This window comes from Ciconia boyciana, chromosome 6 (genome assembly GCF_034638445.1).
Source record: "Ciconia boyciana chromosome 6, ASM3463844v1, whole genome shotgun sequence".
Taxonomy (NCBI): domain Eukaryota; kingdom Metazoa; phylum Chordata; class Aves; order Ciconiiformes; family Ciconiidae; genus Ciconia; species Ciconia boyciana.
The window spans coordinates 68,645,781-68,673,486 of NC_132939.1; the positions used below are offsets into that span (position 1 = coordinate 68,645,781).

Here is a 27,706-nt window from a genome sequence, read left to right on the forward strand (position 1 = left end):
CCGGGGAATCGACAGCAAGTCCCCGGTGGGGCTGGTTTTTCACCTCCAGGCTCTAAGCTCGCCTGTCACACGGGCTCCCGTGAGCATCCTTCACATCCTTAACCCATCTGCATCCTTCACCCGACTTGATCATAGTGAGGACCGACCGCTGCATCCCCGCTGTCTCTCCCCTCCGTCCCTCGGCGGGGACATCCACAGCTGCTACAGCAACGTTTGCTGCCTGCAGCCACTGATTTGGCTATTTTTTCAGGATGCGGTGGCAGCTCCCAAGCTGCCGGAGCTCACCCTGGCCCCGAGAGGCAAGGTTTTGCTTGCAAGCGCCCGGACGTGCCTGCAGCCAGCAGCCAGCCCCGGATCGCCTCTCTCCCTGGGACCAGCTGTCATCCAAAACCACCTCGGTGGAGAAGACAGATCCCCGGGGATCTGAAGCACGAAGCCGATGAGCTTTCACACGCCCAGAAGCAGCAATTCCCCCGGGGTGGAGCAAAAGCAGTCAGAGCAGAGGAAATGCCTCCCAGAAAGGACCGGGCTTTCTGTAGGAAAGACTCCTCAGAACAACGTCGCTCTCAGAGTTTCCCCACTAACCTCAAGGCTGAGCACCGAGCACCGCCCAAAGGACAGTTTTAACAGCAACCGTGACAAACAGCGTGGGTTTAACGTGTTCCCAAGAAGGGTGAGATGCCTCGGGGAGAGACGCTCCTTCCCACCCCCGGCCAGTGATGCTTCCAGCTGCCTTCTCTGGGTGAGCATCTCCCGCTGCCTTCAGCCACGGCCATGGGGATCCCTTGGACAAGCATCCTCCATAAACACCGCCCGCCATCGCACCCTGGCTCCCACGGCGTGCTTTTGGCAGCCGCTCGGCAGCAGGCACCACCTCGCAGCACCCCTGTGAGCCAGCGGCCGACCCCCCAAGCCACGCTACCTTTATCCTGTCGATGTTGGCCTCCATCTTTAGCTGCTCCACCAGCTTGCGGGCTTGCGCTATGCTAGCAGTGTTGTTGCTAGCCATGGGCAGGCCAGGCGTGCTCTCCGGATGGGCTGCGGGCACAAACACACGGAGGGGGGTGAACTCTTGGGCTGGGCGGAGAGCTGCTCCCAGCCCTGAAATCCCCAAAACGATGGGCTGGGGTTGCACGTGTGGAGCTGTTAGAGCCCAGCTGTGTGAATGAGGGTGTGAGGATGGGAGATGCAGACCCAGGCATTTCGCAGCAGGCTACCAGGGTGCCTCTTTCCTGCTTTTGCTTTCAGTCCTCCCTGCAAAGCCACAAAGTGGATGGCGGTGGTGGTGCCAGCCCGGTTCCGGCACGGCAGCCGGCACTGGGCTGGTAGGAAAGCCAGTGGCCATATAGGTTCACCGAGGTGTACATCACCCGAGACACCGTTGTATGGTTTGGAGCCCGCGGAGACTTTTCTAATTTCAGCCAGTGTTTAATCCCGGGTTTATACAAGGGCAGCGAGCCGCCAGCCTTTGTGGGTATGCGGGTAGTGACACGCTGCCACCAGTACCCTCCTGCGCCCTCCCCGTCGTCCCCGGAGCGGGAGATGCCCTATGAGCCATGCTTAGGGGACACTGGGACCTTCTAGAGCGCAGCCTGCAGCAGCAGGACCCCAGCTGAGCTGTACTTTAGCTTTTGCTGTTATAGGAAAGGCTGTGGTGGCACCAAGGCAAAGGAAATCGGAGAACGGGCTCCCCTCGAGCTGCCCCGCGCTCCCCTGGTTCCCCTGCCCCGAGCCAGGCACATCATCCAGCCCTGTGCCGGTGCCCAGCCTGCGTCCGGTGTCCCTTGGCCGGTGTCCCTTGGCCTCCCTTGCTTTGTCCCTGCTGCCAACTTGAACATTGAGATGCTAAACAGGATGCTGGAGTTTCCTGTTTCTCAAGATTTCTACCCCAGGCAGGCGGGGGACGCTCATTAAGTCCACGCCATCTCGATCACGGATGTTTTTCCGTTACCTTATAAAAGCCGCGAGCTCTGGCAGCGGCGGGCAGAAACCCAGCGTTCAGCTCCTCCGGCAGCCCCCGACGCTTTCACAAGCACCGAGTATTTTACAGTGGAGGCACAGCCGTGCTGTGCTGGTCCCTGCCTGGCCGGGGCTGCCTGTGAGCTCGAAAAAGGGGGGCTTTTGGGGATGTTCTGCAATAGCAGGGCACAGCGACCGCCCCGCCAGCCCCTCCGCTGATGGGACAAGGATGGCACAGCCCTAAAATGAGGGGCTCGTGGCGTTTTAGGGGGGACACCGAAAAGCTGTGGGCACCTTCAGCTCAAGCCTGTCTTGGGGGATGTAAGCATGTTTGGAAAGAAGCTCATCCTGCAGAAAAAAGCAACCTGGCACTGAGCAAGGTGCCAGGGTTTCAGGATGAGACCTCTCCCCAGCCACCCCCCTGCCCGTTGGGGAGCGCGAGGAGGAGTTATTTTTTACCAGCAGCAGGTCTCTCCGGTGATTTGTGCTTCTAGGGGAAGATCTGCTCCTCTTGGCCGTTCGCTACCTTTAAATAAAGAGAATATATAAAAAAAAAAGAGCCAGGTTAGGTTGCTGTGATGCCAGTCAACACAAGAAGAACATTATTTATGGCACCAGGAAACCCAGAGCCCTCACAGACGCCGAGTCCCGTACCCCGCCAGGGAGGCAGAAAGGCTGTGGGTTTCCTTCCGTATCCCCCCCCCCTCCCGTGCCGTCCAAGCACGGCCCCCAGCGACATTATTTGTTTGCATTCAGCGAGGTTTTCAGCACAGGAAGAGGTTTCAAGTCAGTGGGCGACTATCCGAGGGCTGCTGGCAGCCAGGCTTTTAGCTGTTCCTGTCCCGGCTTGTGGCGAGACCCGCGGCACATCCGAGCACGCAGTAGGATGCACGGCGAGAGGGGATGCCGAGTGCCGCATGCGATTTAACCGTCTGGTGCACAGAGCACGTGGCGGGGCGGAAAAAGCATCCCCCGGGGAAGGCTGCCAAAATCCTCCCTGCTTCGCTGCAGCCCAGCTCCCACCCAGCGTCCCCGACAGCCCAAGCTCCTGCCCGGGTCTGCCCTCGTCAGGCAAAGCTCGGCACCATGGCTTGAGGTTTAGCTCAAGCATTCGTGCTGTTTCCGCACCGTTTTTTTTCTCAGCTCTCCCCCAGTTTCTTTGCTGGAGAGGTGTTTGAGCAGCAGGCTACCAGGGTGCCTCTCTCCTGCTTTTGCTTTAGTCCTCCCTGCAAAGCCACAAAGTGGATGGCGGTGGTGGTGCCAGCCCGGTTCTGGCACGGCAGCTGGCACTGGGCTGGTAGGAAAGCTGGTGGTCATATAGGATCACCGAGGTGTACATCACCCGAGACGCCGTTGCATGGTTTGGAGCCCGCGGAGACTTTTCTAATGCAGCAAATGTTATTCTTGGTGACGTTGTGCCATTTCATACAGAGAATCATGGTCTGCGGCTACTCCGGTGGCAGAGTCACTTGGGGAGTGAAGTTTAATGTCATGGAAGGAGGCACGGGAGCGGGAAGGATTGCCGAGAGCCTTCGTATGGCTGCTACAGCCCTGATCTTTAAAAAAAAATATCCGTATCCAACCCTGCTACCTTTCACGCAAGGAAACCCTCCCATACTCTTACTACATCTAGCCCTCGAGGCACTAAGGTGGAAAAGACAGCCCCAAAAACAAGGCCAGAGAAGAGCAAGACCCCGGTGGGACAGAGGAGGGGACATCTGTGTGAGCACCACGCCGTGCACCGGGCTGCTGGGACAATGCCAGGGACGCTGCAGCTCGCAGGACCCTGGTGTCGCCGGGAGCCGGCCACGCTCGGGCCCGCTGCAGAAACCTGATGTAGGAACTTGAACCGTTTTGGGGCCAGCGATGGTTTTACAGCGTTTCCACGCTGCGAGCAACTGGGTGTGCTTCCTTCAGCGTGAATAACAAAACAATTGCAGGTGACACTTTGAATTCAGCTCATGAATATCCCTCGCCGAAAAACAACCCCTGCGACAAGCCAGGCATCGCTGGGGCAGCAGCGAAGCTGTTCAAGCAGCTTTTTTTATCGCAACGTGAGGACAGCCCACTGTACCCCCGGGAGGGTGCGGAGCCACCAGGAGTAAACCCGAAGCCTCCACGCCTTTTTGTTCGGATTTGATTTAAGCTGAGCCAAGCTGCTAGAGCATCCTCCTCTCCTTCAACCCCCAGTGCCTCTTTACTACTAATTGCAACCAACCAAACTACACCGCTGCCCCACACCACAGCAATACATGTATTTCAGACTAGATTTAAGGAGGAAATTGTTTACGCTGAGGGTGGTGAGGCGCTGGCCCAGGTTGCCCAGCGAGGTGGGAGATGCCCCATCCCTGGAAACATTCCAGGTCCGGCTGGACGGGGCTCTGAGCGACCTGATCTGGTTGAAGATGTCCCTGCTCATGGCAGGGGGTGTTGGGCTCGGTGACCTGTAAAGGTCCCTTCTGACCCAAACCATTCTGTGAGTCTGTGATTTATTTCTCTTGCCCAAGACCCAACGAGGTGAGGGGTTCCCTGCCGCCAGACCCCACGCTGAACTAGAAAATACTTGTTAGTGGGTAGATGCCAAGAGCATCAGACTTCAGACAAATTAAAACCACCCCGGAAAGTATATAAATCCGCAGATCGCAGAAAAAATGCCAAAATATTTGAGGATGGCTGTTAGAGGGAAATCATCTTTCCAGGCAGCTTATTTCCTAGCGGAGTCATCCCTTCGTGGGCAGGCGCTGGGACGGGAGCTTTCAGAGCCGGGGCTGGAGACCCGGTGGATGCAGCGAGACCGCCTGACCTGTTAGGGGAATGGGGGTATTCCCAGCACCGTGGGGTGACGGCAACCCTGGGACACAGCAGGTTTGTACGGGGACCGATGGGGCCGAGCGAGTGCAAAAGGAGCCGTCACGCAGAAGGGACACGTACCGGCGCTTGCCGCATTACTCCCATTTCCCTATAGGTCCCCTCAAGCTAGCAGAGCTCGGCTCCTGATCGTAGCCATCAAAATCCCCACCTTAAAGCTAAAAATCCCCGCGCTTCCCGATATTTCCTGATCCCCCAGTTGTCACAGGGCTCTTCTCACACCCGATGCTGTTGTGCTAAAGTTTGCCTGCAAACGAAGGGGTTTAACGGCACTCAAGGGAATACAGATGGCATCTTATTTCACCCGCTTAATGGCACATGTGCCTGGATAATAGGATTCCTGCCTTGGTGCCCGCAGGTTAATGAGCAAGGATACTATTTTATTTTCATGCTAACGATGTTTAGCACGTACAGGACATGGATATCGTCTCTTTTGGGCTCTGCGCTGTAATTACAACTCAGGATCTCGCCAGGTTGTTTTGATACTTGTCTGTTGTGCAGAGGGGTCGCAGGTTATGTACTGCACGTGGCAAGAGGTTGAATTCGTTTAAAAGGATGCAAAAGCACTTGCAATAAATGTTTGGACTCGGAAATTTTGCTGCTGACTTTTGCTAGCTGGTACCTATGCTCCAAAAAACCCCCTAATTTGTTGTGTTCTCTGTTTAGTGAAGAGCCATTGACATATTGGAATGACATTTTCTTCCTTCACCAGCAGCACCCAGGCACCAAAAATTGGGATTTAGTCAGGCAAACGGTGAGGGACGCCCCTGATGTCAGGGCGCTGACCCAGCATTTACGGCTCTGTCTGCTCGCTCCGGCTTTGCTGAAATCTTCAGCTTTTACCCACAATGTGGAGCAGCAAAACCCAGCCCGTGAGCTGCCCGCTGCGCGCGCACAGCGAGCTGCTGCCCAACGGGATGCAGCTCGGCTTTAATTTGCTCTGCGTTAAAAGCCACCATTGCTTCGGGCCAAGGGCCAACCAGCCCTCCTCCATCCCAGTAAGCTAACCACATCTACCTTGCTTTCTGGATGCATTTCGTCCTCCCAGCATGTTTATGGATCCTGCACCCCCTTAAATGTTCTTCTGATCCAGAGGAGAGCGTTGGCACTGCTCCTGTCCCCCAGCGAGCCAGCACGGAGCGCTGACCCCCGTCCCTCCTGCAAGCGCCGGCTCTCGCTCCAGCCCCGAGCCGCTGGGCGCTCGTTTAAGTCAGCGGTAAGCTAATTTCATAGAATCACAGAATGGTTGGGGTCGGAAGGGACCTTTACAGGTCACCGAGTCCAAGCCCCTGCCATGAGCAGGGACATCTTCAACCAGATCAGGTCGCTCAGAGCCCCGTCCAGCCGGACCTGGAATGTTTCCAGGGATGGGGCATCTCCCACCTCGCTGGGCAACCTGGGCCAGCGCCTCACCACCCTCAGCGTAAACAATGTCTTCCTTAAATCTAGTCTGAATCTACCTTCTTTTAGTTCAAAACTATTACTCCTTGTCCTATCGCTACAGGCCCTGCTAAAAAGTCCACCCCCACCTTTCCTGTAGCCCCCCTTTAAGTCCTGGCAGGCTGCTGTAAGGTCTCCCCGCAGCCTTCTCTTCTCCAGGCTGAACAGCCCCAACTCTCAGCCTGGCCTCACAGCAGAGGTGCTCCAGCCCTCGGATCACCTGCGTGGCCTCCTCTGGACCCACTCCAGCAGGTCCACGTCTTTGCTGTGCTGAGGACCCCAGAGCTGGACGCAGCACTGCAGGGGGGGTCTCACCAGAGCGGAGCCCAGGGGCAGAACCCCCTCCCTCGCCCTGCTGGCCACGCTGCTTTGGATGCAGCCCAGGACACGGCTGGCTTTCTGGGCTGCGAGCGCACATTGCTGGGTCATGTCCAGCTTTTCATCCACCGGTACCCCCAAGTCCTTCTCCGCAGGGCTGCTCTCCATCCCTTCATCCCCCAGCCTGCACTGACACCGGGGGTTGCCCCGACCCAGGTGCAGGACCCTGCACTTGCCCTTGTTGAACCTCATGAGGTTCACACGGGCCCGCTTCTCCAGCTTCTCCAGGTCCCTCTGGATGACATCCCGTCCTTCTGGCGTGTCAACTGCACCGCTCAGCTTGGTGTCATCTGCAAACTCGCTAACGCCTGCTGCTCCTCATCCAGCTCCAGCCTGGTGAGCCACCGGTGCTGCCTCCTGGCACGGCCAGGCATGAGCTGCTTTGCCACAGCATCGCCTCGACCGAGGAGCGAGGCAAAATGCCGTGTGCAACCCAAAAAAGCCACTGCAAAAGGAGCACTTCTTGACGCTGGAGCAATCGAGCCCTCCTGCTAAGCTGCCATCCTACTCCTTCCTCCCAAACTGGGCTCCTATGGGGCTCTGGCATCCCGCAGCTGCCAGCCCTGCTTGCAAGAGTAATTAGCCTTCGTTTGCCAGCTCCTCGTCAGCACAAGCTGCTGCCTGCTTTGCGCAGAGCTGTGCCAAAAGGCTGCAGAGCCGGCGCTTGGGCAGAGGGGTCCCCGGCCTCCGCGCGCCTTGCACCAGCTCCATCACCAGCCCCAAACCCTCAAAATCTGAGCCCACCCTCCCCCCTAGCTTTTTTCCCCCCCTTTCGCTTGGGTTTTATCTCAAGTTGCATGTGGGTGGAGACCGGAATTCTCCTAAATGTTTACAAAAAATGGCATTTTAACGGTGATTATTTAGTCCAATTAACTTAAATAGGCAGCTGTCATTACAGAAGGGGTCTCGAAGCACATTTTGCACTGGGTTGGGTCCATCACTGTTCAAAGGCAGCGCTAACCCTGGCTGGGACACCGGCATCCTTGCAAAGCATTTTCTTACATTCTTGAAGGTGCAAACGGGCATCGAGTGAGAATTTACAGGTGTCACGAGAGACCTCCTGCGTCTCTAGGGGTCTGCAGCCTTTGCCCACCCGACTGCGGTCCTCTGTGGTTTTAAACCTGTGGATCACATCCTCTCCTGTCGCCCAATTTTCCAGACTTTTTTCACCTCCCAGTGGGTTTTTCTCCGCTTTGCAGAAAGCCATTCTTCCCACACCTCCCGGCTGAACCGAAAGGAAAAGCAGTGGCTCTGCAGGAAAGAAACCGAAAGCGCTGACATCTGCCAGGGCAAAACCTCACCATTCCTCCACCGTAAAGACCGAAAGCAGCTCCCCGGAGCACCGCACGGCATCACCCACCACCGAGAACGGCTCCTTTTCGGAGCGAAAGCAGGAGCCTCCCTGCTTCTTGGTTTCAATTAAAAAGTCATGCTTTCCATCACTGACGCACCAGTATTTTCCACCCAGTTCGTAGCAAAGCGGGTGAAACCCCACTGGGGCAGCCAGGATTTTGGGGAGCAGAGGGCTCAGGCTTGTTCCTACCAGGCAGGCATCACCCAGGGATTTTTTTGGTCCAGAAAAGATGCCAGGCTGGGTATTGTATCGGAGGGATTTGTTCCGGCTCTCATTCATGCTGGGATTGCTCCTGGCCCCTGCGCATCCCAGTGGCTGAGGCCAGCCCAGCTCGCTGCACCCCAGGGGCCAACACAGTCCCCGCCGAGGCAAGCGGGCTCTCCTGAAAACTGCCTTTTCCTCCCCAAAAACCAGGTGTGACGCGGCATCCAGAATGGATAACTGAACGTACGGCCAAGCCGTCGCCCTGCCGCAGCCGGTCACGGGCCGGCTGGAGCATGGGAATCCCTCATGCAGGGCTGCCTGGCTTTTCAAGCCATCCTGTTGCTTTTGCTAAAAGCCACGGCTAAAAATAGGTGGCTCGTCTGAAAAATAATTACTAAATATATACCGAAAAATATAAAAATATTACAGACAAAAAGAAAATAGCAAAAAGCCATGTTTCCAGGGGGTGGGAGCTGGTGTAGTCGCATTGATCTTGACAGCAGTTGCAGACCTGGCTGGGAAAGGAGCCTTAATACGCCCAAATTACATGTGTTTCATTATTTCCTTAAGCAAAGAAAACATTATGCGCTAGATTTGTGCCCGTGGGCTCCCACCACACCGCTTCGCTGGGGCACAGGACCTTAATCCTCAGCGGTGGTTACAGCCACAGCTCCCAGTCCCCATCCACCGGGATTTTATTCCCTTTTCCAATGCCCATTTTTTTACGCCCGGTGTCCAATACGGTATTTAAATTGCTGAAAAGCAGCTCGCAGGTCAGAGACATGCCGGCAAATAAATAAATAAATGGAAAGGCGCCTGAGTGGAAAAAAATGAGCCTGTTTCCATGGAAACGGCTTCATTATCACACCAGCATCCGCTCCCTCCCGCAAACAGGGGCGAGGTGGGATGGGTGCCCGTTTTGGCCCCGATGCCGGTGTTTTGCTCGCGGTGGCGGGTTTCGGTGCCGACCCTGCAGCTGGCCTGGCCTCCCGCTGCTTCTGTGGCAGTCGGGGAGGGTGCAAAATCTGTTGCCCATCTTAGCCTATTCAGCCATATTTCACCCCAAAAGCAGCGCCGGGGTCAGACGCAGCCTGCCACTGGCTCAGCCAGCCCTGGCTCTGCCGGAAAATCTCATTATCAAGGCAATGCAAAGCATAGGGAGCGAGAGGGAGCTGCTGCAAAGATTTTTCTCTTCCATAATATTGCCGGGCCATTAAGTAAAGAGCTCAGTGCTGGAGCTGGCTTTGCAGAGAGCCAGGCTTGGGATGCCCCCTCCTTGCGCTTCCGGAGCCGAGCACGGCTGAAGCCTAGACCTCATTAATATCTCCGGTCGATGGCACGTTTTTCCATGAGGTTTGCAAGCGGTAAAGGTTTTAGCAACGTCCATCCATTTGGAGAGCTGAGCGTGTCCCAGCGCAGCCCGGCCAGGCTGAGGCTCCAGGAGAAATCTCCTTCCCGAGAGGCACGTACAGACCCGGAGAGGAGCCGGGGGGAAGCAGCGATGGAGCCAGGCGGCTCCGGCCCCAGGGGGACATTTCCGCTCTCGCAGGGCTGTCCCTTTTGCCTGGAGGAGTCACCGTGCTGTAGGCATCATGCAAAAGTGAGAATCTCAGCTTTTTATTTTCTCACAGGTGTCCTAACGGCTCAAAACGAAGGCAAACAGAAACCAACCTCGACTTCCTTTTTTCTTTTAGTTTGTTTTTTTGTTTTGGTTTGGTTTTAAGAGATTATTCAGGTGAAGAACCAGCCACCAGACAGCACAGCCTGGGACATCTGCTCCAGTCCCTCCTGCCACTGTTCATAGGAAATAGTGGCTCTCTCCGTCCGGGTACCGCGGGGAGGGAGCACTGACCTGCTCCGGGGTCGGCACAAGGCTCTGGCACCGCAGGAATGCCGCCGGGGTTGCCGATCCCTGTGCTGAAGGTCAGGGGTTTAACAGCAGCCTCATTTCCCCGGCGGACTAAGCTGGAGATTTCCAGCAAGCCAAAAAGCCATGCGACCCCCACCTTGGCCCAGGGCCTTTGGGGATGTACCCCTGAAAAGAAAAAGCCACCCCACCATCGTTTGGGGTAAAACCCTGGGAAAGAGTGTTTGTTTTTAACGCACCAGGGACAAACCCAGCAGCGTGCGCAGATCAGGCACTGGGAGGATGGGTGCCCTGGGAGCTTGGCCAAATCCCGAGGAATCAGGATACCCAAACACGTGGTCCAGCGGGCCAAGCAAGCGAAGCTGCAGCCGAGCATCGCCTTCTTCCCAGGGCCTGAGTTTTCATCCCGATTAAAGATACCCATCGTTTTGCCGACTCAATTCTGACCTCCGGTCAGCCCCTCGTCGTGCACCCACGCACGCTCACGGCGATGCTTCCCGGGGCCAAGCAGGGGCAATGCCTGCCGGGGGGCAGCCGGGCTCCTCGCTATCTGCTTATGCCGTGGCACAGAAAGAAAAAGGCCTTGGCTGTCACGTTTCAGCCTGACACGCCACAAAAGACAGATAAGGGCACGCATCCTGTCACGCCATCCCCTGCGCTGCCTTTCGGGCTCTCCCGCGGCAGAGCCTTTAAGCACAGGCTCCACTTCTGCGGTCCCCACCAGGGCTGAGCAACGCCACCGCTGCACTTCACCGAAAATGAAAATGATTTAAGGGTTGGAGGGTTTTTTGGTTGTTTGGGTTTTTTGTTTTTTGGGTTTTTTTGGTTTTTTTTTTTAATTTAACGAAATGTTAAAACACACCCAGAGGCCGACAGGAGACTGAAGGCTCACTGCAGTGCACGGGAGCGGAGGAGCCTCTGCCCTGCAAATCCCCGGGCCGGCTTGCAGCAAAACCCTCGCAGTAAAGGATACGGCTGTTCCCCTGTTGAAGCTGCAGTTAGCCTTCATCCTACCCAGATTTAAAAAAAAACACTAATGCTCTCAGTTAGTTGCATTTTATTTTTATGAAACTTGCCTGAGAGGAGAACACGCAGCTTTGGAAATTCCCTAAAAGCACCAGCACTCCCCAGAAAACCAGGGTTTCTCAGAAATGCTACGCTGGCCGCCTCCTGCAAAGCTTTACCCGCGCTGCCTACAGCATCCCCGACCTCCCCGTTGGGCTGGAAGATGGACACATCTCCACAGCCTTTGAAGTCCCCCGGATAGATCGAAGTGTCTCCAGCACGCGGATGGCCCAGTAAATATGGAAAAGAGAAGAAGGAGGGAATCAGGCAGAGAGGAGGAGTGCTGAGGAGGGAGGTACGGACGGGTCACGCTTCACCCCGGGCTGCTGCAGGTGGTTTTGGCAGAGGAGCTCGCAGGAACCCCCCTGACCATCGCCCACCGGTGCAGACCTGACATGCCTGCTGTCCCAGCGGCAGAGCTCTCACCTTCCTTCCCCCCAAAACCAATGTGCAGGGCTCCCCTCTCGTCCCGCATCCTCCCACGAGTCAGATGCGTGGATTTCTCCCTGCCAGATTGACGAAACCCTTGGAAAAGTGGCCACTAAGCCTTGGGGCATCACAAGCCTGCAGGTTTCTCCCGCGCTGGTGGGTCTCTCCCCTGCACGGGGGCCAGCCCAGCCTGGAGGTCATAGACCCACAGAATGGTTTGGGTCGGAAGGGACCTTTACAGGTCACCGAGTCCAAGCCCCTGCCATGAGCAGGGACATCTTCAACCAGATCAGGTCGCTCAGAGCCCCGTCCAGCCGGACCTGGAATGTTTCCAGGGATGGGGCATCTCCCACCTCGCTGGGCAACCTGGGCCAGCGCCTCACCACCCTCAGCGTAAACAATTTCCTCCTTAAATCTAGTCTGAATCTCCCCTCTTTTAGTTTAAAACCATTACCCCTTGGCCTATCCCTACAGGCCCTGCTAAAAAGTCCATCCCCATCTTTCTTATAAACCCTCTTTTAAGTCCTGGCAGGCTGCTGTAAGGTCTCCCCGCAGCCTTCTCTTCTCCAGCCTGAACAGCCCCAACTCTCAGCCTGGCCTCACAGCAGAGGTGCTGCAGGTCAATGGCACCATCTGCAGCCCTGGCCAATGCACCTTTTAACATTGGTTAAAATACTACTCAGATATCCTTGAAAATACTTGAGTATATTTTTTTGCATTTCTACTGCAGCAACAGCCAAGGAAAGACTAGTTCCTCTTCTATAAGGCACTGTACCCACACTATATAACACAGCAAACCCCTTCTTTAGGATTATTTTCAGCCTGGCAAAACACTTCCCGAGGGCATGACTCTTCCCAGGCTGGAGTAACCCTGATCTAACCGTGTCAGGGGCAGCTGGTGATAACCTAGCACTACCAACACCCACGCACCGACGGAGCAGCAGCTACACGGTAAAAGCACAAATGAATTGACCAAATAAAAAATTCCCGTTGAAACCCCGATTGTCCCTGGGATACCAAAATCCACCCCATGAAACCTGTTGCCTACCGATGAAGTGGCAGCAGGCTGGGTAGTCCCTTACTTCACAGGGCAAAAGTTTCTGCTATAAAGGAGACTCTAGGTCTGGGAAACACGCACCGCCTCCCAGCTGGCCAGAAAAGAGCAGAAACCCTCAAAAAAAGCTCTTTTTTCCCATGGATAGTCTTCTAGAAAACCAAAATCACCCTTTCATTAGAAGCATCATCACACCTATGATTTTTCGATTCCTTCGCTTCTTGATTCCTTCCCAAAACCAACTCAAATTGACTCTGAAATAACTTCTTTGTACACGCCTTGCTCAGAAATCCCAGTTCCCTGCCCCTTGTCCCAGGAAAAAAGAGAGATGGTTAAAGCCGCCGAGGAAGCAATGAGCTCCTGTACCAGGAAAAGGAGTTCAACATCTGTTCATACAGCTCTGAACTCCTGACCCTTAATTAAGGGAAGCAGCCAAGAGCTATTATTTCATGTTAATTAACTGATCCGTTCTTGGGTTTCAGTTTTTAACATCCTGCTTGCCAGGGTCAAGATAAAGACCTTTAGGGGAAGGTGCGAAATGAGGTTTGAAAGCGAAGGGAAGAAGGGAGCGCTGCAAGGCGGAGGCGTTTCACCCAGCATCGCATTTGCAAATTTGGGTATTTGGCTGTGTCAACACCGCTCCCGAAGGGACAAACCCGCCCTGAGCCGCATGCAAAGTCACCCTGAATTCGAGGCCACGGTGATTTACCAACCGCCCGCCTGCCAGCATGGGGGTACAGCCACCCCGAAGGAATTGGGGCAAGCCACTCAGTTGCCCTGATTTGGATAAAATGGCACATTTTTAGGGGGCAACCTCCCCGTGACACCAGGAAATCGGAAGGAGGGTGTGGATTTTGCAATAGCTCCTGCCATGGTGCCAGGCTGCTGGGCTCATCCTTCTGCAAAGCGTTTTTCAGCCCAGCTAAAATAAACCCAAACCCGCTCCTTCTCCTTACAGCGCACGAGCCTCGCCGTGCCTTTTCGTCCAAGTAACTTCTGCAGCACGTGAAGCCCTCAGCCGCAGAAATCATTGCGATGAGAAATCATTCTCCCATGATTTCACCCGAAACAAACCTTTATTAGAATTTTATTTTAAGTAACACTCACACGAAGCCTAATAACCCTTTCCAGCCGCTGGGAATCACCCAACAAGTTACATCAGCAAAGAAACAACCCCGTTAACCATCCCATTAGTTTAAGCCCCCCTAGGAATTACCTTAGACTGCTTTAATTAGGTATCCACTGTACAAAAGAATTAATTAATTAGTGATAAGCACCTGAACCACATTACTCATAAGGCTCTATTTCAAGCTTCAAATACAGCAAACAGGTCACAGCCTATCTGCTATAGCAGAGCAAAGCCCCGGTGCTGCTGCCTGGTATTTCTCTTCCCATCCCTGCCATCAAAGCAGCAAGGCTGGGAGCTTTTTTTTTTTTTTTCCCTTCTTTATCCCTTTTTCAGGTTTTTCACAGCATCCAGAGCTGGTGCCTTTAGAGCCACTACTCAAATAGCGGCTGCACCGCATGGAGATGGGAGAGCTTTGTAATTACTTCCTGAGATTTGGTGCGCTTTAGGCATGGGTTTTGGGGTAAAAAAAAAAAAACAAAGCCATGCCTAAAGTACATGTAAAAATGTAAAGTAAACCATGTATCTTGCAGCTACAGTTACCCTGCAAAGGTTTCACTACAAAGCTGTTGCGCTACGGCATCACTAAGATACCCGTTAAATGAGTAAAGCATTTGCTGATGGCCAGATCCCAAGCAGCAGGTGGAGGATCGTCACTGAACGTGGGCGATTTTAGCAGGTTTCGGGGGGGGGGAAGAAAAAAAATTCCCCATGCTATTCTCTATTTTCACAATCAATAACTTAGAAAAGTAATTTATTGTGGCTTGTGCTGGCCCTGACCTTTCGTGGCCTGCAGCTTCCCCACTGGCAAACTTGGGGCTACCGGGGGGTTTCTCCGAGCTGCCTGTCCGTGGCAGGGACGCGGGCAGGGATGTGGGAAGGGATGCGGGCAGGGATGCAGAGCCGTGGCGGTGCTGCAAACCAGGTTAGCTGGGGCTGGCTAGGGAGAAGTAGGTTGCTCCTCCGTCCTCGGTCGGTGAGCTGACCCATATTATCTCAATTAAATTTAACTTCTGCGGCCCGCTGCTGCCTCTTTTTTTTTTCCTGTAACCTAATGCATTTCGGTCGAAAGTAGGACCCGGTTACGGAGACAGTGAGTACACCTGGGTCCTTCCCAATGCGATGAGGAGGGCACGGCCATCGCGGCAGAATTGGGACAGGGACGTGGAGAGGGATCGAGAGGCGGCAGCACCGTGGCCGTGGGCAGCTTCCCTTTGCTCAAGTCCTGACCCACCTGCATTTCTCCTGACCACGATGCTCCTGCAAAACAGCAAAATTTGCTTTTCTCTCCCGAGCTGTGCCCTCGGGAGCCTTTCCCACGCCATTCCCCCAGCTTGCCGAGCCCATCTCCATCCTCACCCCCTCTCTGGCGCGCTCACTGCTTCCTAACCTCCACATACAACATCTTGGTTTTCCCATGGAGCCCAAAATCCCTGAACCAGCTCGTTTCCCCCTTAAAACGCATGCAAAGCATCCCTGCCACGCTTCCTGCTGAGTCAACGGCCCTGCTTTTACCACCACGCGTTATTCTGGCTATATCGTGAAATGACACATGCTCAGCAAACACTGATATTACGCAGACAGGAGGAGAAAGCCACCTCAGAGCTGCTAGCCTGGGCGGTGTTTTTACACTTGCAATATCAAGCATTGCAAAAAAAAAACAAAGGGGGGAAAAAAATATATAAACCCAAAGAAACTGTGCAAACCTTGTATTAAGCAGCACAAGATGGTGTTACTCATGCTGGCTCACCCTCCCCTCCCGTGCATCGATACCTCCTGTGCCGGAGATCAATCCGTCCTGGCCGTGCCACGGGCCCCACGGGCTTCATTTATCCCCCCCGTGCCTGCTCCCGGAGCTTTAATCCTTCTGCCAAACGAGCCGGAGCCACTGCATTTGGGCCTCGCTGCTCTGCGAGCTGCTTTCCCAAGGGCAAGCGCCTTTCCCTGCCTACCTGGCTGCTGGGAAACCTCAGCACGGGGCTGTGCGGGTGCTTTCTATATTTTTCCCAGCGTGAGCTATGAAAATCAATGAAGGCAGCTGCTCTTTGGGGGGCTGGGATTTGGTTCCAGGTGGGATGGAGGAGCAGCATCTATTGACAGCCAGCTCAACTTTTACATCAATTAATGGAAACACTTACACAGGGCTTAGATTTAGGCTTAAAACAAACAAACAAACAAGTCGGTGCCTCCCTTATTTGCTGCTTATACCTCTCCATAAGCCTGGGTTGCTGCATTGAAATCATCTTTTTATTCCCTGCTCACACAGCGCTGAGGAAGGAGGCAGGGTCCCCCCCGCCGGTGTTAGCTGGGGAGCGAGGGAAGCACCGGACATGAATATAGACCCCCCAAGTGAGGATGTGAGGCTGAGCAGCAATTATATTAAATCAGCTCATAAATAATGCAACGTATTTTGATGGCACCAGCCCTGCAAGCACTGCACGAACACCATCGCGTCTCCACATGAAAAATACAAGGGATGAAGCGCAATCAGGTCGGCGTGACTTGAATAATTGAACCTAAAGCCCTTCTGAAACGTTGTCCTCGGGGCACGCGGGAGCTCTGGCCCCACGGCAGAGCCACCAGACTACTGCCTCTTCGCAAGGTCCTACACGTGGACTCCACCAGACCTGGTCAACATTCAACACTTTCCCATCCAAGGTGAGACACCTCTGCTTGGGCACTTTCCAGCGTGAGCAGAGCTGCTCCAGCAGCAGACACAGTCCTGAAGATTAATTAGAAGAGGTCCGAATAGGTTTACAGGTTGTGGATGGCTGATGACCCCTCCTAAGGCCCCCAAACCACTGCAGACCCAGCAAGGGGGTAGGAAGTACCTGAGAAGGCATGTAGAGACGTGGAGGAGACCTGGCTGCACGGAGAAGACCTAGCCAGGTTTCTGCTTGACACTCTGGGGGCACCTAGACCCACATGGACTCATACGATGTCCATGGGGACAGCACTGACCTGCCCATGGCGTTGGCCCTGCTCTGAGCAGGAGGTGAGACCAGAGACCTCCAGAGGCCCCCTCCAACCTAAATGAGTCATTGACCATGCTGGTTCCTTACCAAAATCCCTGTTTGCTCACTGAAAAGCCCCTGAGGGATCTGGAAAACAACAGGAAAATTAAGGGAGCTGGCACAAATCCTTGGGCAGTTCTCCCCACGGCCACCAGCTCTTGGGACTAACACATCCCAGCCTGGTGAAAGCCAAAACCGCAGCCGGAGACTTCTTCCATAACACACCTTCACAGCACAGGCAATCACTGGCCTGAACTTGATCTGCAAAACCAGCCAGCCCACTCCTTTATCCTCACTCAAGATGTCATGGAGAGGTAACCATCTCCCCACGCTCTTCATCCAGCTCCTGCCAAAATGGCTCAAATTCAAGAGTCGATACAAGCAAAGGAGCCCTTGGAGCCAACACAACCATAATGGAAGTAAGAAAAAACTGCATGATGTGCTGATGGAGCATCCTCCAGAGCAGGTAAGGAAACTAAAACCCAATCTCCTTGTACATGGGGGGCCAAAGGTGAGGAAGCCTCCACCATGCAAATGTGATGGTCAGATGTTTTCTGCACACCCATTGGGACCCTGGGAAGGAGGACGCGTCCCGCAAAGGATCTGCTGTCCTGCAGCAGCTCAGGGTTCATGAGAGCCTCGCTGAGGGGTGGAGGGGAAGCACCAGCCCGAGACACATCCCATGAGCAGCTGTGGTTGGAGCAGCAAACAGCACAGCTCCACTCAAGAGAAGCTTTATGGAGACCACAAGAGGTCTGGTTTTGTCAGTGTCCTGGTTTCAGCTGGGATAGAGTTAATTTTCTTCCTGGTACCTGGTGTTTTGGGTTTAGCATGAGAATAATGTTGATAACACACTGATGGTTTAGGTGTTGCTGAGCAGTGCTTACACTAGCCAAGGACTTTCTAGCTTCCCATGCTGTGCCAGCGCGGAGGCGCACAAGAAGCCGGGAGGGGGCACAGCCAGGACAGCTGACCCCAACTGCCCGGAGGGCTATTCCATACCATACGGCGTCATGCTCAGTATAGAAACGGGGGAGTTGGCCGGGGCACAGCAATCGCTGCTCGGGGATGGGATGGGCATCGGTCAGCGGGTGGTGAGCATCACTTGTTTTGTATATTCTTTTATCATTATTATTATTTTCTCTTCCTTTGCTGTCCTATTAAACTGCCTTTATCTCAACCCACGGGTTTTACTTTTTTTTCCAATTCTCTCCCCCATCCCACTGCGGGGGAGGTGAGCGAGCAGCTGTGTGGTATTTAGCTGCCTGACGGGTTAAACCACGACAGTCCTTTCTGGTGGCCAACATGGGGCCTCCTCAGCATGCGTCACCTCCTTCTCTGGTGATATTTGGAAATCTTTGCCTTCTGGCCAGTCCATGATCACTTCCAAGATTCCTGGGCGATTGGGGTTTCCTAGTCGAGCCCGTCGTGTGCAACCCTACTCCAGGTAGCATCAGTTGCATGATGTGTAGAGGGGACCCTCCCTTTGAACACCCAGCCCAGCACCGGCAGTCGGGGTGCCGGGAGGAGCTGTGCTTCAGTGCCAGCCACTTCCGAAGCAGCTCGAACCCTTCACATGCTGCCAATATCTCTTTTTCAGTTGGAGTATAGCAGCACTCAGGTCCTCTGTATCCCCGACTCCAAAACCCTAGGAATCAACCTCGAGTCTCCCCTGGTGCTTTCTGCCAGAGACTCCAGGTAGGGCCGTTCTCCCCGGCTGCGGTGTACAGCACGTTTTTTACATCTCGCCCTGCCCGGACTGGCCCAAGGGCTACTGCATGAACTACCTTCTGATTAATTTGCTCAAAGGCTTGGTGTAGCTCAGGGCCCCATTTGAAATCGCTCTTCTTCTGGGTCACTTGGTAGAGAGGGCTTACGATCAGACTGTAATTTGGAATATGCATTCTCCAAAAACCCACAATGCCTAAGAAAGCTTGTGTTTCCTTTTTGCTAGTCGGTGGAGCTGTTATTTTGTTGATCACATCCATTGGGATCTGACAACATCCATCTTGCCATTTTATTCCTAAAAAACTGGATCTCCTGTGCAGGTCCCTTGACCTTACTTTGTTTTATGGCAAAACCGGCCTTCAGAAGGATTCGGACTGTTTTCTTCCCTTTCTCAAAAACGTCTTCTGCTGTGTTGCCCCACACGATGATGTCATCAACATATTGCAGGTGTTCCGGAGCTTCACTCTGTTCCAGTGCCGTCTGGATCAGTCCGTGGCAAATGGCAGGGCTGTGTTTCCACCCCTGGGGCAATCGATTCCAGGTGTAATGGACGCCCCTCCAAGTGAAAGCAAACCACAGTCTGCACTCTGCTGCCAAAGGGATTGAGAAGAACGCATTAGCGATATCAGTCGTGCCATACCACTTGGCTGCCTTTGGCTCCAGTTCCTATTGAAGTTCCAGCATGTCCGGCACGGCAGCACTCAGCGGTGGCGTGACTTTGTTCAGGCCACGATAGTCTGCTGTCAGTCTCCACTCTCTGTTAGCCTTTTGCACTGGCCATATGGGACTGTTGAAGGGTGAGCGAGTCTTGCTGATCACTCCTTGGCTCTCCAGTCAATTAATCAGCTCACGGATGGGAATCAGGGAGTCTCGGTTGCTGCAATATTGCCGCCGGTGCACTGTTGTGGTGGCAATCAGTACCTGTTGTTCTTCAACCCTCAGCAACCCCACAACAGAAGGGTCCTCCGAGAGATCGGGCAGGGTGGACAGCTGTTTAATTTCCTCCATCTCCAAGGCAGCTCTACCAAAAGCCCACCGGTACCCTTTTGGGTCCTTGAAATACCCTGTCCTGAGGTCGCCTATGCCAAGGATACATGGAGCCTCTGGGCCAGTCACCATGGGTGCTTTTGCCACTCATTCCCAGATAGGCTCACTTCGGCCTCCAATACAGTCAGCTGTTGGGATCCCCCTGTCACTCCAGAAATACAGATGGGTTCTGCCCCGATATAGCTTGATGGCATTAGGGTGCACTGTGCACCGGTGTCTACCGGAGCCTTATACTCCTGTGGGTCTGATGTGCCTGGCCATCAAACCCACACAGTCCAGTAAACCCGGTTGTCCCTTTCCTCCTCCTGGCTGGAGGCAGGGCCCCTGTAGTCCTGGTCATAGTATTCTTTACCCACTTCTTGTAAATGCAAATCAAAATTCCCTTTAAGATCGTTAGTAAGATCAGCCCTTCTACTCTGTCTGAGGAACTGCTCACTGGAAACCGGAGCAGCAATTTTCCTGGAAAAACTCCCTTTGGTGATTGTTTTTCCTTGCAGCTCACATACCCGCGCCTCTAGGGTCAAGGTAGATTTTCCATCCCACTTCCTCATGTCCTCTCCATGGTCACGCAGGTAAAACCACAGGGTGCCCCATGGTGTGTACCCTCTATGTCCTCTCTCTTGAGCAGAGGGACGCTTACTCTTAATGGATGAGATACTGGTCCATACAGGTGGGGAGTAGGACATACCCTCTTTGAGTTGCTGGAACTCTTGGGACGGTTTTTCAGACAGTTTTTCCACAGGTGAGACACAGGTCCGTAGGGAGGAAGAGACTTTCTTCATATTGCGGAGTTGGCCAGCCAATTCATCCACCATTTGTTCCTCTCCGTCTTTCCAGGTCATTACTGCCAATGAGTTGGCATGCGACGATGGTGCGCTCCGTTCAAACTTCCACCACATGGGTCGCGTGCACTGGACTTCATCTGCATCTTTGGATAACTGCTCGTTGTCCAGATCATCAATCACCTCCAGTACAGCTCCTTCCCGCAGGTACTGGATACCTCTTTCCATGGTGGTCCACTTGCCCGGGTGACATATAACATCTTCCTTGAAGGGATACCTTTCCTTCACGCCTGACAGGAGTCACCTCCAGAGGCTGAGGGCTTGTGCTTTGGTCCTCAGGAGACTCTGACCAAGGTCTTGGTGTCCATCCATCTGAGATGACCCTTTCAAGAGGCGAAAGGCAGTGAGGATCTGGCAGGAGGGTTTGGAACCAGCGACGAGATGGTGCCCTTGGGCTCCATGAGTGCAAAGGGATCTCCAGGGACATTTAACCTTCCCCCAAAGCCATAAAGCTGGATGTGGGCCACAGGCTGGACGTGGCCCGTACCTAAGGAGCCACTAACACCCTATTGACCTGAGAAGACATCTGCAGACACTGGGCACACACTAATCCCCATCAGAATGGTGGCTGCAGATGTGAAACCAAAACAAGCAGCATGGGATAAGGTGGTCTCCTCAACTCGTCCCCTGCAGTGTCCCCTGCATGCATGGCCCAGGACTCTCCACAGGGCACACAGCCCCAACCCCACGAGCAGATGATGGATGCTTATTTACTCTCCTGCACCCCTGGCACCTGCCTGTTCCTCCCAAGGTCCAGTTGAAGAGAAACACGTGGAAATGGAGAATAAACTCTTGCAAGGTGATTTCTGCCTTGACACAGCTCATGTGTCGCCTTCCTCCTGCTGACGGCAGTGGGGAGAGCAAGCCAGAGCCCCGTCCTCAAATCCCGACTTGGCTGGCAATCACCGTCCCACTTCTCAACCCCCATGGGTGATAGATAACTCACCCATGGGGGTTGAGGGTTTGAAGCAACCCTCATGAGAAGCAACCTTCTCAACCCCCATGGGTGATGGAGGGTTTGAAGCAATCTGGCCCAGCCCCACAGTGAGGCCGAGGCCAAGGCAGTGGTGCCGCAGCTCTTCGGTTTGGGTTCAGCCCTTTGGAAAACCCAAACCCACCTGATGCTGTCGAGGAAGGAGAGGGACAAGCCCTGAGCCCAAAGCTCATCTTGTGGATGCTGCCCATCCCAGCTCTACCCCAAACTGGGCATCATGGCTGTAAACATAACGAAGCCCTAACGATGACGCCTGCTACACGCAGAGACATGCTGGCACTGTCCTGGCATCCCCCGGTGACAGCGGGATCGTGAAGACATATTTCTGGCACCTCTGTTGCATTCAAGATCCATTCCCTGACTCCCAATGCCTTTTTTATCCTGCTCCCCTCCCTTCACTGCACCTACTCCAAAGCAAAACCAAAGACACCGGGACCAGAAAGGAATTCAATCAATACTGAGCATCTCACATCCGCCAGCGACTGGTGCTTTCTTACCCAAAATGGCCCGAAAAGCACAACTCCTCCAAGCCCACGGCTAAGTGGAACGCGCTCAGTCTGCAGGAATTCACAGCTACAGGGGGGGGTTTAAGATGACCGAAGCCTGAAGCATCCCTTCAGCATGCCCCTTAAGGGGATCATGCCTCAGGCTCGTGACTCTCGGACGCCTGGCAGTGCTCCCCACGCCGTCCCAGGGGGATGCTGCAACAGGTTAAATGCTCTTGCACTTCATCCAGCTTCAGCTCCCGGTCTCTCCTCTAGGACACAGCTCAGACGGGAGCAGGCAAGAGAGAAAACACAGCTTCTCCGTGTCCCTGCGGATGCTGGCGGGTACATGGGGACACTCTGCCTGTCCCCAGGTCCCCAGGCTGGGGATAAACCCCCCAGAGCTGTAAGGGTGCCAGTCCCACCATGATAGCTGCTTTTCCACAGCCACCAGGACTCGATGCCACATTTGCTTATTGGCAAATAAGCCAAGAAAGGTTTTTAATAAAAGAGAATCTGCAAACCCGGGTGCCAGCGTTAGCACAAATCCTGCCCTCGCGCAAAGCCCAGGGCTGAAGCACTGCTCGCGTTCGCCGCGACTTGGCATAAAACCCAAACCGCTGGTGAACCCCTCCCCGGTTCCCAGGCCACGGCGGTTCCAGAGCCCCGAGGAGGTGCAGGGCTGGGACTGCGCTCTCGGCCACCGTGCCGGGGATGCTGCGGGGACTGATCCGGCCACAGGATCCGGCCCTGGCTGCGCTGTCGCCGGAGGAGCGCAGGTTTCCCAACGCGGCAGGGCTGACACGGAGAGGCACGACAGCACTGAAACAACCCGACTATAATTAGCGCACAAACCCACCCAAACAGTGTCACTATTCTCCCCAAAGTGCCAGCCAGAGGAGCGCCGGGGCTGCGGAGCTGCTCCCGCGTGGGCAGGAGGAGGAAGAGGGTTTCTCGGTGCCGACTTACTCCGGGCATCTTCTATAATTAGGTCTGTGTCTCTGTGCAGAGGTGCCGGTGGTGGCACGGGGCACCAATGTCCCCACGGTGCCCTGCTGCAGCTGGTGGCTCTGCCTGCGGGGACAGGCACGGGGGCCTCTGCCCATGGGGATGGGCACGGGGGGCTCTGCCCACGGGGACGGGCACGGGGGGCTCAGGCCACAGCAGGCAGCAGCCAGGCTTCAGGGCTGGGGTCCAGCAGCCCCGATCTGGAGGATGCTGTAGGCAGCAGGAGGAGGGATGCCGACCAGCGCGGCACAGGGTAAAACCAACAACGCAGCGGAGTTTGCAGTGGGAATATCCCACGCTGTGCCGGGGATTTTCCCCTTTGGTGGGATCACAAGGAGCACTGATGCTCGGGATCGCTGATGAGCTCCAAGGCTCGGGCAAGGCTGCTCCTTCCCACCCGAGCTGCTCCCTCTTACAAACCCAGCTGCCCAGCCAGGACCCTCCCGGCCAGGAGAGCCACTCACAGGGAGCGTCACGGGAGGGACAGAGCCAACCTTCCTTCCCAAAGCCCTCAGGAGAGCAAGCGAGGGCGGGACGATAGACGTGTAAAACCAAGACACCAACTCAGCTAAAGGAGCTTATCCGCCGCGGCAGCACCTCCGCCCCGCCCCAGCTCCCGGGTGCCCTGCACGCCGGGTACAGCATTTTGGGGTTCACATCAGCACCCCTGAGAATAACCAACCCCTCCTTGCATCTCAGCAGGCTTTTGGATGCTAGACGAAAGCATCACCCACCTCCGGAGACCTCCCCGCGATGCCGGTACCTTCCAACCACCACCCAGCAACGCCCGGACCTTCCCTTGGATGAACTTATCAGCCCGAGTTACGATGGTGACGACAGACAACAGGGGAAGAAAATTGCTGTATGAAAAGCAAGGGAAGGACGAGATAAGGTGAAAACTAATTGTATTTGGTAGGATAAGAAGGTCCTGGTGCAGCTGCTGCCCAGGAATTGTCGAGGGTTTCTCAAGTCCATGCGAATAGCCAGGTGATGATTTTTTTAAGGTTTGGTACGATGCCATTTCAGGGATTTTTTATTTTTTTTTCTCCCCCCACTGAGCCTGTGAAAAATTGGGTTTGGTGTTTGAAGTCCATCATACCTCCATGAAATGCAGGAGATGCATGATTTTAGACTTCAGCCTCAGCACGGCTGCATCCTCGCACATCCTCGCCCAGCCCAGGGGCTGGCTGCCTCCAGCTCCCGCTTCATCCCAGCCCGCAAGGCGCTGGCGATTCGCTTGCACGGCTCGGATCGAAAACATCATTAATTAATCACTGGCCTGACCCAAAGCCCAGACAAACACTGTCCCAGCAACTTCAGACAGGTTTTGGAGCAAGCCCTACTTCTCTGCGGAGCCAAATCCGTGTCCTCCCGGCAGCTGGAGCCCGTCCTTCTCCCCAGCTCAGACCTGCCTCTAAACGGGGCGAGTGCCAAACGGCTCGTGCCAAGCGCGTGCGGAAAGCCAGGAGAGACAGCCTGTGTTCCCCCGCAGCCATCACACGCTCCCCCATGAGCGGCAGAAGCAGGAGCCCCCCCCTTCACTTACCCCAAGAGTTTGGGGGGACAAGGCTGCTCCTGCACCTTAAAGGGCCCAGTTTTGGGGGTGTTTGTACCACGCACCTTGCGCACGGAAGAAAAAAAATATGCATGCGGAAGGGCTGAAGCTCTGCTGGGAGTGAACGGGCAATAAAACTGTGCAAGGACAAGCACAAAAATCCCCTTGCCAATGAACCACGCCGCACCCCACGCCCAGCCCCGCAGCATGGGGTAGCATCCATCTCCCTCTGCCTTTCATCCCATCCCTCCTCCCAGCAGCCGCTGTCACCCCACAAAGCAGCTGAGCAAGAAATCAGAGGGGGAGGAACAGTGAGAAAAGAGTCCGAAAAGCAAGAAAAATTGAAAACCCACCCTAATCCCCTTGCTCATCCCTACTGCTTCTGCGCTGGCTGTGAACGCACACGGCCGTATCCCGCTCCCGCATCCTGCTCCAGGCGCAGGGGTGAAACGCTTGGAGAAGTCATGCTGAGAACTGATGCAACTCATGCCATAAATAGTGCTTTTCCCGGGGCAAACCCCTTATTCCCAACCCAAAATGGGGCGACGGGCCGGCAGGAGGGAGCAGGCGGTGCAGCCCTGTGGTCATCGACGGCACCACATGCGTCACGAGTGTGCCGGCCTCAAGCATCCCGGCACGGATGCAGGGGACGGGGAGGCATGGCTGCCCCCGGGCAGCACTTTTCGGGGGTGCGGGGGGTCCGCGGGGCTCCGGCACCGGCTCGCCAGCCCCAATTACTATGGTAACAGCCTGCGCCAGCGCCTGCCTGTCCTCCTTCGGTGACTCACGGGGCTTCAAAAGGAGCAGCGGTGCCTCCGATGCTGCCGTTCAGAGGCCGAGGCACTGGAAGCCCAGCGGGCCCGTCCACATCTGTGGGGCTGCTGTGTGGGAAGGCATTGCCCATCCTCGCAAAATTTAGCTTTTTATGGCGTTTTCCGCTCACAGCCGCCCTGGCACAGGGCAGCAAAGAGCAGGCTGGCTTGGGGATTAAAAATAATATTAATAATTGAGCTTCGTCACCGGCTCGCAGCCATGTACCCGTGGGAATCCCATCGGGCGCCCCGCTGCAATTGCCTGCTCCTGGTCTCGATAACCCTCGTGCTGCGAGTGGGCCAAAATTTCTCCGGCGGAAAACGATAACCCTCGTGCCGTGAGGCAGCCCCGCGCCAGGCCCTGATGCACACCGGTTATCTTCCCCTCTGGGGCCGGCTGTGCCACGGTATGGCCGCTCATCCGAGCCCGCCCGCATGCAAAATATGCCCCGTGTGGGGCCGCTTCTTGCCTCCGCTGGCTGACGGCTACAAGGAACCCGGAGAAAATGCAATGAGCGTCCTTACTGCCAGTACGTGCACCGCCGGGAGCAAAGCTGGCAGCTCCCGGGGAATCTGGGAGAGACGATGGGCAGGTGCAGGCACCGTGCTAGCGGCGGGGGGACCTGTGGGTCCCCCCAAGCTGGGGATACCTCATTTCAGAGGTGAGGCTGACTCCAGTCATCATCCAGGTGATGCTGAGACCGCCAAACTCGTGTCACAGGTGAGCAACCAGCAGCACGCGGTGCCAGCAGCCCCTGCTTCCTCTTGCAAGTAAATGCAAGGTTGAAAAAGCTAAAAAAAAAAAGAAAAAAAGCACTGAATCTGGTGCCAAGGGAGCGGCATGGCTGACGCCTGGCATCGCGAGGCCAACGTGGGAGCTGGGGTGGGACGGGGCTGAGCCATGTGCCCCCGTACCCCGCAGCACAGGGCGAGAAAAGCCCCATTATAACCCCGGAGCGCCTCGAAACGTCCTCCTGGAGAAAGGCTTCGCCCTGGGGCTTTCCTGGCCATAATTAATTGAGTCATATTTCAATCCAGCCAGCGGCCATATGGTAGGAAAGAGGATTAAAATCGCATGCTCCAGCTGCATTCAGGGAAATCCAGTTATAAGGAAAAATCCTCGGTGCCTGGCCCCAGCCTGCTGCCAGGGTAGACGCCGCTTTCCCGCTCGTGGCCGGGGAGCATGGGCTCGCTGGCGGGGTGATGGTTATTCAGTAATTCGGAGGCCCAGAGGGAAACAGGGAAATAAATAACACACCGGACCTGCAGCGAGCCCCTGCCCTGCAGGCAGCAGGGACGGCAGCGGCAGATAATACGCACTCCAAGTCACTACCCTTTGGAGTAGCATGCTTTAAGTTCATTAGTAACTCATTAGTAAGGGGTGGGGGATCGCTGTGCTTCAAGATTTTCCTTAAATATAAATCCATTTTCCACCGAGGAGGCAAGAAGGCAAAAGTTTTTTGCTGGATTCCCCTCCCGCTGGGGCAAGCGAGCCCTGGACCGGGTTTCCCTGAGCGCATCTTCCCGGCTGACGGGTGATTTTCCCAGGGTTACTTTACCCGAAGCGCTCGCCCCACAAAGCACCGCTGGGAAAAATAAGGATTTTTGATCGAAACGATGGGGAGAGGGCCGCTGCCGCGGGGACGGCGGGGCGAGGCGTGGGGTGCCCCTCTGCCTGCATGGCTGTCACCCCCAAATCCATTCCCCCAAGCCAGGCTGGGGACAGATCCATCCCAGCTGAGGCTGCTGCAGGGATTTGGGGTTGGCCGAGTCTCACCCTTCCTTCCCAGGGAGGCAAAAAAAAAAAAAAAAAAATGGAGAAAGAAAGAACACTACGGCTCATTCATCGGCGGAAAAAGCCTTTCCTGTGATGGCAAATCAGTTGATTAACTGAGGATCAAACCCTCTCAATCAAACCTTTGTTGGGGGATGAACTCCTTCTCCGAGGCACCTTCCCCGCCCCGGCGGGACGGGGACCCCCGCGCCCCCACCCCGCGGGCGCCATCGCCCCCCGCGGCCGCGGGGTCCCCGCGGGGCGCCCAGCGTGGGGCTGCCGCGGGGGTGGGCACCCGGGAGGGATTCGCGGCGGATTCGGGAGCGGTGCGGGGGCCCGGGGGGGGGCCGCTGGCTGCGGGCGGCCGGGGCTGGGGCCCGCCCTGCCCAGCGCCGGTGTCCCCAGTGCTGCCAGCCCCAGGCGTCCCAGTGCTCCCAGTGCCCCCAGCCCCGGCTCCCCCCCGTGTGCCCGGCGGTACCTGGAGGCGGGCGGTGCTGCCCCGAGTCCCCCGCGGGGCGGGCGGCGGCGGGACGGAGGGAGGGATGGATGGATGGAGGGACGGACGGAGGGATGGACGGAGGGATGGCTGGACGGAGGGATGCGGGCCGGAGGCAGCAGGAGGGTGGTCAGCAGCAGCCCCGAGCGGCGAGTCCCCACCCAGCTTTGTCTGCGCTCATCCCTCTGCCTACAGGAAGCGGCTCGG

At 55.6% G+C, this 27,706-nt stretch overlaps 1 protein-coding gene across 1 annotated transcript in view; it reads right to left on the bottom strand.

Annotated features, from left to right (window-relative positions):
• Positions 1–27,706, bottom strand: part of GNG2 (G protein subunit gamma 2) — a 30,580-nt gene extending 2,874 nt beyond the window's left edge. Inside the window, exons 1-3 of the mRNA XM_072865163.1 lie at positions 27,482–27,706; positions 2,419–2,485; positions 923–1,038 (exon numbers count right to left, since the gene is read on the bottom strand). Coding sequence (XP_072721264.1) covers positions 923–1,009 — 87 coding nt within the window. The 5' untranslated portion in view covers positions 1,010–1,038; positions 2,419–2,485; positions 27,482–27,706. The remainder of the gene's footprint in view (positions 1–922; positions 1,039–2,418; positions 2,486–27,481) is intronic.